The 11,624-nt window shown below is 39.2% G+C and overlaps 1 protein-coding gene across 2 annotated transcripts; it reads left to right on the top strand.

The window, feature by feature from the left end:
- The first annotated feature begins 813 nt into the window (after positions 1 to 813).
- Positions 814 to 9,425, top strand: LOC105048530 (uncharacterized). 2 transcript variants are annotated; one of them, XM_010927854.3, is made up of 3 exons: positions 814 to 2,584; positions 2,704 to 2,890; positions 8,972 to 9,425. In XM_010927854.3, the coding sequence occupies exons 1-3, from the start codon at positions 1,116 to 1,118 to the stop codon at positions 9,170 to 9,172; spliced, it is 1,857 nt and encodes a 618-aa protein (XP_010926156.3). In that variant the 5' UTR covers positions 814 to 1,115; the 3' UTR covers positions 9,173 to 9,425. The 2 variants fall into 2 exon arrangements, with proteins under 2 accessions (XP_010926156.3, XP_073116302.1); XM_073260201.1 differs by having other exon boundaries at positions 2,704 to 2,896; positions 8,972 to 9,194.
- The last annotated feature ends 2,199 nt before the right edge of the window (positions 9,426 to 11,624 follow it).

The raw sequence follows: 11,624 nt of genomic DNA, 5'->3' as shown, positions 1-11,624 counted from the left end.
TCACACCCCAAAATGAGAAGACAAATCCTGCAACCTCTTTCAATTTGGTCATTCTTTACCTCAATCTCTAAATTCAAAAACTCCAAATAAACTTTCACCAGACAATGAACGCATGAAGGATTTTTGGCAGGGCCGGGAATTCCTTCTATAGGTTTAATATCTAAGCTTATTGAACTCTTTTGAAATAGGTAATCAATCACCATAGATTGGCAAAGCCCATTCATCAGCCCATAATGTTTTTAAAGGCAAAGGATCTTCTAACACCACTATGTTTCGTGATAGGCCTTGTGGTCATGATTGAATAGGATCTACCATGGCATATGTGCCATATGTGGAATAGCATCTCCGCTAATTGTATGGGTTAACAATCATTGACAATCATGAGGAAGATTGGCCCACTTTAATTCATGTCCAGCTGGAGAGGATGCGAATCCAAAAGCAAATGAGTCCAGCACGCATTCACAGAGAGGGTAAATAAAACAATAGATTATATATTTATTTCTCAATAAATCAATAATTAGCTTTTGAAATAGATAAATCAATAATGAGCGCTTGAGACTGTCATGGTTCATTATTTATAGTAGTAAGAATAAGTAGAAGAGAGGCAACTAAGATTAATAAAATTTGAACAAAAATTCCACCAAGAAATAAATCAATCCAGCAGACGCACAGTGGTGGATGAATTTTTAAAAGAAATGATGGACTACAACGCTATCCACAAATTACTTATTTATTATTATTATTATTATTAATTTTTTTGTCATCCAGTCAGGTGCCTGGTCATAAGCTACCGATATCCCAGTTCGCAATTTTTTTTACCCAGCACACGATCCCTCCCAATGCCCTCAAGCTCATGACGCATTGCGCCGACCAAAGAGCAGCCCGGACCAACATATCACTCCCCTCCAACCCTCTCCAGTTCCCATTCTTCCATTCCTCCATCCCTCTCCCTCCCTCTTCTCCCATCCTCCATCCCAAGCAATTCCTCAAATTCTCATTGTACAACTCTAGTGGAGACAAGTATTAGGGGGAAAGAAAGCTTTGACGTTTCTTTTGGCGGTGGGGAGTGGGAGGAGGGGCGCTTTGGAGAGGGACCAGCGAAGGGATCCTGATCCATGAACCGGTCCCCATCCCTGTCGGCGAAGCGCGAAGCGAACCCGAACCCGAGCGCCCTCCGGCGATGGGTGCTGGCCTTCTGCGTGATCCGGTTCGACCTGGAGCAAGGGCAGACGGTGGAGGAGTGCTACCCCCCGGACTCCCTCCCCCCCGACCAGCAGCTCCTCGTCGCCTTCTCCTCCTTCCCCGACTCCATGTCCCACCACCACCCACGCCACCGCTCCTCCATCCACGACTCCATCTTCTCCTTCCGCTTCCCCGCCGCCGGCGCCGGCTCTTTTATCTATGGCTACGTCTTCAACCGGCAGCGCCAGGACGCGCGTCTCCCCCGCGGCGGCGAGCAGAAGTCGGTGGTCGTGCTCTCCTTCTACCCTTACTCCTCCGTCTTCCGGCCCCTCCTCCAGATCCTCGCCCCCTTGTGCTTCGACATTGGCAGCGCCGCCCTCGACCTCGTCGCCTCCTACGTCGCCGCCTGGCCTCCCCCCACCCCCGGCTCCCACATGGACCTTCCCATCGGCAGCTCCGCCCTCCGCGTCCACCTTCCACCCTCCCCGGACGACCTCGCCGCCGCCCCCTTCCCCCCCGCCAACCCTTCCGTCCCGCACGGCCTCTTCCACGACGCGGACCTTTTCGCCGCCTTCCGCGGCCTCCTCCTCCACCTCTGGACTCTCTGGGAGCTCATGCTTCTTGGCGAGCCCATCCTCGTCGTCGCCCCCACCCCTCCCCAGTGCTCCGAGGCCGTCGCCGCCCTCGTCAGCCTCGTCGCCCCTCTCCTTTGCAGCGCCGACTTCCGCCCCTACTTCACTATCCACGACCCCGACTTCGCCCGCCTTAATTCCCTCCGCGAGGGCGACAGCTTCCCTCCCATGGTCCTCGGTGTCACCAATCTCTTCTTCTTGAAGTCCCTCAAGAACATCCCTCACGTTATCTCGGTCGGGAGTCCGAGCCCTAGTTCCACGCGGGTGCTTCCCGTGGCCTCGCGCTCCTCTTCCGCGGGCACCGGGAGGAACACCAGGCACGGCAAGCTCAACCTCGAGCAGCTCTCGCTCAACAAGTTTGCACCTTCCAGCTTGCTGAATGCCATGAAGCTGAGGAGAGAGGGTCCTCTTTCCCTCATGACGGAGCACAAGGAAGCCGTTTGGAGCACCTACTCGGCGACGACGAAGCCGGACACTGCGATTCTGAACAGGCTCCTCGATGCAGGGACATCTGCGAGGGTCGAGGAGTCCATGTCGGTTGTGAATAATGAGATCCTGCGGCGGCATTTCCTGGAGCTGACGACCAACTTCCTCGCCCCCTTCGGGCCATACTTGAGAGCCACCACTCCTTCAGAGGGAAGCTCTCCTTTTGTAGAGCCGCCATCTCTGCCTCCTTTCCATGCTGATGAGTTCCTCAATGGATTGGCCAAAAGAGGTCCGGGGAAGTTCTTAACAAAAAGGATGAGGTCCAATTGGCTGGACTTGTACAGGTATGAACCCTAATGGCTGGAAGGGATTCACTCAAGTGGATTTATTTGGATGTTTCTAGTTGGTACCAGGCATGGCTCATTGATCTCATGTTGGTTCTAGTGGATCATTTTTATTTCAGGCGCTTTCTTGAAGGGCACAATTTCATGCCATGGTTCCGAAGAAGGCGTGCTGCTGTCGAACAAGAACAACGTAAACTGTGGAGGCAGGCTCGGATAAACACTGACATACGCGAGCTTATACCACAAATGTCTGAAGTAGAAATTGTCGATACCTTTAATGCTATAGAGCGGCATTTGCTTGGAGAGGTATAGGTACCAACCTCGCTTAATGTTTGATGAACTGTCATTTGTTTGCTTCATCTTCTTCATCAAACAAGGAATGAATATGTCACAAAAACATTAAAACAAAAGTCACCAAGTTAGGGTGTCATACCCATGTTGTGACATGCTTGTCTTCTGCCTGAACAGGCTTCCTCTCATGCTCTTACTTCCATACTTTAAAGGGTAAAACAAGTTATATATTTGCCATGTTTTGGTGGATAAAACAATTTCTATATTGCATTATTGTCATAGGAGCAGTAAGCCTGTGTTGATTTGAGTTTATCCTGCAATAATTTTGCTTAACTGCATGCTGTGCTCACAGAATTTGGTGAAGAATATTAACATATCCCACCTGATCCTAGACAATGGGACTCCTGAAAGCCCAGGTAGACATGGTCTTAGTAGCAGGAAATTGCTACCTTGGGTAACATATCCACTTCACAAACTCCTGAAACTCAAACCCATGCCCATCCGAAGCTCTTCCAACTTCAAATGTGTCTTAAAAGTCCATTTTCGTGCACCTGCACCCCTAACCGCTTCCGTATCTATTCTTAATTCTGGCAACTAAGGTTTTGACATAGTCCACCATTCAAGTAGAGAAAGAAAATAAAAAAAGGAATGGAGAAGAGGCAGAAAAGGAAATAAAAGAAAAGGATAGAAGGGGAAAGAGAGGAAGAAAAATGAAGGAAAAAAGATACCAAAAAAGGAAGAAGAAAAAAATGATTATTTGATTTGGAAAAGCTACTAAAAAGTAAGAGGGAGGAGCGAAATTTAAAGAAATTTGAAAGTGGAAGAAGAGAAAAAGAAGGGGAGAAGAGTATGAAAAAGAGAGTAAGAAGATAATAGTGGTACATATAAAGGGAAAATAGAGAACCATGCTTTATGACCATGTTAGCTATTTTATAACTAAATTGGAGCTAGGGTTCAAGAATTGGTAGTAAATGTTGTACTTGTCGAGTCTCACAGGTGTACATTAGCAATACTGAGCAATATACGAGCATGGAGTCTGGCAGGTATACATTAGCAATACTGAGCAATATACGAGCATGGATGACTAAAGTCTTAGAACTTCTTACAACCACCTGTCAACCACTCAAGACCATGAGTTGATATTCTAAATCCAGGTTCCAAAACCTTATTGGTTAGGGCTATTACAAGTACTAACTGGTTGCATCATATTTAAGTTTCGATTGATTTTAGATGGAGATATCCATCCAATCACTGATGTTTTGATGGAAATTTACATAATATGAAATTTGGCTTCTTTTTGAATCGATTTTAGTAGGTAGTTGAAGAATGATGCTTTAGGCTCGAGTATGATTAGAAGTTAGAGGTTTTGTTGGCATTAGTGATCTTATTATCCCTACAAGCATCTTGCACATGCTATGTGCCTGTCAAGAAAAGGGAGGGAGAGAGACAAGTTTTGGGGGATTTTTCTCCGAGAAGGGTAAAAAGGTTGTAGAGACTTCTAGATTTTGGCTTTCTTGCTTCAAGAGTCTGGCTTTGCTTTCCTATGTGTATTTAGAATGTGGGTCCCAAGATGAAATATTAGTTTTCTATCACACTTTCAACCAAGTTAATCATCTTAGGGTTGGGGCGGGGTTGGAGTTTTCTTTATATAGTGGTACAGGTTTCTGGTATATCAATTCCATGTGAAGTTCATAATGTATTTAGTCTATATTTTATAGAGGGTTTGTATCCACTCATTTGAGTGTATTAGGTTTTTTTTGGTTTAAGTGGTGCAATCAATAGTGACTTGTAAAAGAAAATTATTTAAGGAGGTTTAAATCATTTTAGTGGAGCAGTTTGTTTTTATTTCATTGCATTCTAATTTTAAGGAAGTTAATTAAGATTATGGGAGTTAGTGTGATATGTAGTTTGTAAAGTGGGTCTCACCCGTGACATCTCATGTTCTTTTAACTACGAGAAAATTTTTCAAGAAGATTTTGAGCTTCTTTATCCAACTGGCCAGCAACAAAATTTTGCAGTGCTATCTTCCTTTTCTTATTTACTGTCTCCTTTTCTTTCTCTCTCAATTATTCACCTTCCATACCTTTATCTTCTGTGGCTTTGACCCTGAGCCCTATTCTCTATCAGAAAATTTATGAGATTGCAGTCCTGTCATTTTACTGAGCTATCTTGATTCTTGAAACTTAAATAACACCCAGTGCTGTCTCTCGCTAATGCACAGTCCATCTTTGTTTACTTTGATCATGCTTTTGACAGGATGTTTTGATTAAAGTATTATTTTGGTAAGTTTCCTTTTGAGATTTTTTTTTTCCTTTTTATGGATCTGTTCAGTTTGCAAGTGCTTAGAGCCTTGGAAGACTCATTTCACAAGTAATGCCTCTTTACCAGTTCATCTCATAGAGTGTTGCCTATCACCCTCCTCAAACTCTAGGTTCTTCGGTTTGTGTTTTCTCTGCTCTGTGATTCTAAATACTAGCTTTAATGGGATATTGGTATCTTTAAACTCTTGGTAAATTTTATCATATATGATTAGCATTAGGTTCTGTGTCATTGCTTGTCCTAGCATTAGCAGTTTTAGGAAATTCTTAGATGAAGGCCATGCTAATTTCCACCAATGGGTACAAAGGATTTTAACTGATGCTAAAGTTATCAAAACTGACTGCATAATTGCTTTAGCAGATTCTTGGATAACCATACAGTGCTTAATAATTTAAGCAATATTCGTTTAGCTATTTGGACACTCATTAAAACATTTTAGTAGTCTTTACTTTCACTTGCTTAATTGATTTTCTACCTTTATATTGACAGCATTACCAAGTGTGATGTCTGATGTACTTAGTATTTGGACAGTAATAATATAATTAGAGTGTGACATGTGACATGCATGACAACTGGTTGTGATTCTCAAACATTATTATAAGTAGTTCCTATTTTCTATTTTGATAAGGTAAGGTACACATAGGAAACTTCTCCTCCCCTCATACACATGATTTTTAGACTTTATAATAATCTGTATTTTTAATAGAACAATAGAAAGGCTAATGTTAGCAAATATCCATGCGAAGGCATTGGAGTTCAACATCTTGCTAGAGCTGGGCTGAAGAAACCGAAATGCCTTTTTCTTTACTTATTTTAAAACTTCTTTGGACATAAGTGACACATTTTAGGAAAAAGTGGAATCAGAAGCCTGATTTCTTTTATTAATTGGGATTCCTCAAACTCTTAGGAAACACAGAATTGCTAGAAAAAGGCAAAGGCTTTTAAAATCCATCCTCATGCAGGAGGCCTCAAAGTCTGGATGTGTCTGGAATTTGAAGCCTTTCACATTGTTTATAAAATATGCCAAGACAAACCAGTTTGGTGAGGACAGTAGTGAGAATATTGAACTTGGTTAAATTCTGGCTGCTGACATAGTGCCTTTATCTGTTTGGTATGTAGGGATTGGAACATTGCTGTAGACCGATTAGCTAAATATGCCAAGAGAAACCAGTTCAGTGAAGATGGTAGTAAGAATTGAATTTTGGCTGCTGATATGGTGATTTTACTGTTTGAGGAAAAAAGCACACAGGAGGTGCAATTGTACGTTTAAATGTGTTTCTGGCAGATTATGAATGGATACATTATGTTACCATCCACAACTGTGAAAAGGAATTTTGGAACACCATTTGTATTTCTTGAAATTGAAATCAAGTTGGCATTGGAAAAAGAATTCCAGGATTTGGAGTGGTGTGCCAGCTCAGAAAGTAAATATTTTAGAACTGGCCAGAAAATTTACCTAGTGGCTCTTACCTTAAGCAGGAATTGAAGCTGTGAGAACATGGTTGAGGGCTTCAGCCAACTTATCCAAAACCTTTGATTGTTGCCAGTGAATTCAATATTATAGTATCCTTCTTCACAAAATAGGCAACTCTTTTATTTCTTTGTGATTCGATGGACTTTAAGCCATGTATTAAAATTCTATTTTATGGGTCTTTGAGTAATATGGTAGTTCTTCTACAAGCAAAGAAGAAACCTGAAAGGCTTAAGAGGAGACTAGTTAACAGTGTTTGGAGATTGTTTATCTAAGCTTTTTCCTTTAATATAACCATCTAGTCTGAGTGATTTAAACTCAATGGTCATTTTTTCTGAAAGTTGAATCAATGGCCAAGTCCTTTGAATTTTTCAGTGCCTGGACTGAGGAAGATGAATTCACGAATTTTGTTGATCTATATTGGAATTTGATAAGTGTCAGAAAGTTATACCCATGGTATAAAGTTGTTCCAAAACTGAAGGTGTGAAGGGGAAACTAAAAGAAAGGAGCAGCAAGAATTTTCAATTCTGTATTGTCAATGTGGAAAAGACTTGAATTTAGATTGAACAGTATATGATTTCTCCAACTGGATTTTCATGACCAGAATATGCTGCGAACAAAACAAATATTGATAAATAAGCATATGAGGATAGATAGTTTTGAAGAATGATACTTTTTTCACCGCAAACTCTGGCTAAATTCAAGGATATCATGGTTGTGAATTGGTGATTAAAAATTCTGCTTCTATGATGCTGCAAACTCTTGTTGGTTGATATAAGTCATGTCTAGGTTTTAAGAATAAAGTGAATTTTTATTTTTGAATATTTGTCCAGGAATACTTGCCTGATCTTTTGAATTATGGTGTGTGTTCATTGAAACTGAAACTTACCAAGAAGGGTATTTAGTGATGAGTGAAACATTTGCATCACCAGAAGGCATTAAATGAGGGCTCCAAATCAGTTTATCCCAGTTTTCATGGGCATTTGTTTTACATATCCACTTGTCACGAAATTATAGATTTATCGGGATTCTATGGCTCCCATTTGTGTGCTTGATAGAGCTGTATGTCTTGCTGTTTTTGGTTTTCCCTGGATGTAGATTTTGATTGGATTTTATTTGTCTGTGCTCATGTGTTCATGCATATGATTAGATATGCATGTATACTATCAATATTCAGATTCTTGTCCTCCAATGTGTTATTTCTATGGTTCAAATTTATCATTGACCAATTCAGTTTTAACAGTTTTTAATAGATTGTAATAACATCATCAATAAGAACTTGCCATGCTTAACTAACGTTTACTTAAAAGTGATGATATAACAACAAAAAATTTTATGGATCCCATTATAAATCTAGTGTATCCATCAATTAATGCATTTGATAAATGAAAGTTCACATTGCCTGTGTGGTGCACTCTAATGGTAGTACTTCATTGTCAGCAGGAAGCTAGTGATGGGGATCTAGAATCTGTCGTGGTTGTAATGTTGCTTACTTTCCTCTATTATTGTCGCAGTGTTGTCAGTAGATCCAATATATTGAATGTCTTTTCCTTGGCTCGTTAAATTCCTTATATTGGATCAAAATGGTTCTTTTCGTTGTCACTGTGCCTCAGTTTCTTGATACTTGTCAACCTTATTTTAAACAATGTCACAACTCTTCTTCTTCTTCTTGGGAAAGCAATTTGGTCATCAGACTACTTCCATCATTGGACTACTTGCATCATCAAGCACCTGGATGTAACCCCCAACCTCTATACAACTGCCACATCCAGCATACCCACTTAACATCATTAACCCTAGATGCTACTTATGATGCTAGTTGGTACATGACCACCTATCCCTGCAGGCCAAATTCAACAGGATTAAAATGCTTTCCAAGTTTCTGCTTATCCACATCATCCTCCAACAGTGCTATGCTCATCCCTGATGCAAACATCTAGTTTTCTTTGTGCCATATTTTCTGACCTCTTTGAGTTCAACATATTGCATAGGCTCAGCATATAATATAAATTGTATCATCTAATTACTTGGTTGAAATCATTGTACAGAAATAGGATTTCTGGAGCTCAGTAGATAGTCACTGTACTGAAATAGTTTTAATAACATTTTACATGTCCGACTACATTTTCTTCGTAATTGTTTGTTTAACTGGCATTCCAGTTCTATTTAAGCAATGTCAGCTATTTTTTGAGACAATAGGATGCTCAATTTGTTACTGTAACCTGGCTGACCTTGATACCTGGTGGCTGCCTCAAGCAATATGCTCACACCAGTTTTTTGTTTATTTGTTTTATTTTTTTTTTCAGTCACAGCAATCTGGAAGTCAAAGTCCAGACTCAGCAATGGCATGCCAGAAGCTGAAGGGAGACCTGCAGATGGTGTTCAATGTCCTTCCCAAGGACATGCAACAGCTCCTGCTCTTTAATTCTAAAAGAGCGGCTCTTCTTCAAGGTAGCCCAGAACCAAACAAGGTTCCAGGACATCCTTCTGTACACCTTAGTTTCTGAAACAAAGTTGTCTTTTTTGCCACTGTGAAGTCAGCAACCTTTCTTAGCATTGAATGGCCCCAAGCAATTCCTTTTCATTTTCGATTGTATATTTTTTTATTGTGCGCTATAATTTCCTTTGGTTCATTATTGAAGCAGTTCAGGTGCAAACTGATAGCTTCAAGAATGACAGGTCACGGCACATTTACCTACATATTATTACTTAAATGATTTTGCTTGGAGCAGGGGAGAATGCAGGGTTTCCATTGCAGTACACTGAACTTGTTGTGTTAGCTAGCATTCTGGCATTTGTATTATTGACCACAAGATGACAGCTCTTGTGGTTATATTTTAGGTTATGTTTATTTATTTAGTTTAATAATGATGTTTCTTCTTCTTCTTCTTATTATTATTATTAGGAAATTCTCTGCCCAGGCTACTCTTTTTTCACATGATATCAGGCTATGTTCTGGTTGATAGTGGAATAATATGAGATCCTCTTCACAGCATCAATTATCCTGAGGAATTTGCATACAACCATCTGGTAAACCTTGAACTATATACAAGTCCCTTAATTTTACTAATCAAAACAAATTTTACATAAGAAATCTAGCTATCTATAATCTTTACTTATGGATAAGCTTCTCAAGTTGTATTTGACATGTTGTGCATATGTAGATTTATACTTTTAAGCTTCTATTTTCACTCAAACTTTTTTTAAAAAAGCTTTTAACAAATTAAAAAAATATGCCCATACCAAAAATATTAAATAATAAAGGGAATTTTAATGAGTTACTCGCTTTTTCTTAGCCCAATACCAGAACAATCCCTTTAAAAAGGGATAACTACGACCATGAGTATCTTTTATTAATGGGAGAATGCCTGACGGCTTATTCTCTTAATATTTTTCAGTTAAACGATAAATGGATTTTTATTTTGATTTTATTTTATTTTATTTGTAACAACACATACTCCTTTGATGATCCATGTTTTCACTTTCCTTAGGGTGATGATAATAGCATACACTAAGATGTCAATCATTGTTAATTTTAAAGGAACAGTATACTAGTCATTAACTAGACAATTGGGATTATTTTGTTTTATTTACAAAATGTCGGATCTTAATTGTGTTTTTACAAAAAGGGACTTGTTGGGATTGGGATGAAAGAAGAGGATTAAGATGTCAAGATACCCCTATATCGGGGGGATCTTATTTCCTGCAGTAAAACGGTAGGATATATATTAATAATGGATCTTGGATATTTGGTTTTTATATCTGTATCCAAAGAATCGAGATTTATCTCCACCTGTTTTTCTCTCAGAAGTAGCATGTGTGCAAATCTTGTTAAAGAACTTTCATATATTAATTCTTATTTTCCTAATAGGCTGTGCCTCAAATTTTACCATGTATGACCCAGATCTAGGTTCGGTCTTGCTCTTCTTGCCGGTTATAGGAGATTGGTCGAGTTATGCATTCAAACTAATATTTAGAAATTGCTCTTTTACGGGCTTTGCATTCGGGTCCAAATCTTCTGTCTTATTTTGCTCTTAATTCTAAGCCAAGGTTTGTCACGTTGATTGATTTGTGAACCATTATAACATTATAATTCCATAATATTTTTTCTAAAGACTGTCATACCCTCCACTATGAAGTACATTGTTTCTGCATTATGGCCATTTTACTGTAGGACATGATGACTATCTCATAGCAAAGTTTATTAAGTTTCTAAATTAAATGGGAAGTTTAATCATGAAATATGTTACACTTGATCCTAGCATGAGGGTACTTGATCATGTAAACAATCAGACACATTTTTTTTTTACGTAGGTCATCGATTCGATATTGAAAAAAAGAACAGGATGCTCATTTTTTTAATAAATATTTTAAATCATTTTATCGATATGAGTGTTTGATCAAATACCTAACGATAAATTCCTATGTTCCTTTCATTATGGTATTTTCGAATAAGTTTATGGATGACAAACTTAAAGGTTATTTTCTTGACGATATCGATATTGATGATGGTGACGATATTGATATTGATGATAGTGACGATATTGATATTGATGGCTCCATTTGCTAGCTTCATGGATAATTTTATTACCTACTACCAAATTAATACCGGGTGGTAGTGGGAAAACACGAGTTATTAGGTCAGATTTTCTCAAACTGATTTCTAAAATACCTACCACCAAATCCTTCTTAACCAATTAGAAAAAAAAATATTATTTCTTACAGAAACATAACTTGGTTAAAGTTAATTAGATTACAATTAATGTCAGTTAAATCAAGCTCTGTTGGATCAATTCGGGTCAAGTTGTGCTATAATTGTATCATGGGTAAGGGTTGTTTTGAGTTCACAATGACAAGGGCAAATTTGGGTTCGATTGGATTGAGGGAACAATATGTTACAATCAGATCAATTTTAGGTTGGGTTAGACTGCTCAAGCCTTCAACTCAACTTGGTCCAAC

The sequence above is a fragment of the Elaeis guineensis genome, chromosome 7, assembly GCF_000442705.2.
Source record: "Elaeis guineensis isolate ETL-2024a chromosome 7, EG11, whole genome shotgun sequence".
NCBI lineage: Eukaryota > Viridiplantae > Streptophyta > Magnoliopsida > Arecales > Arecaceae > Elaeis > Elaeis guineensis.
This window is presented reverse-complemented; position numbering and strand designations above follow the sequence as displayed.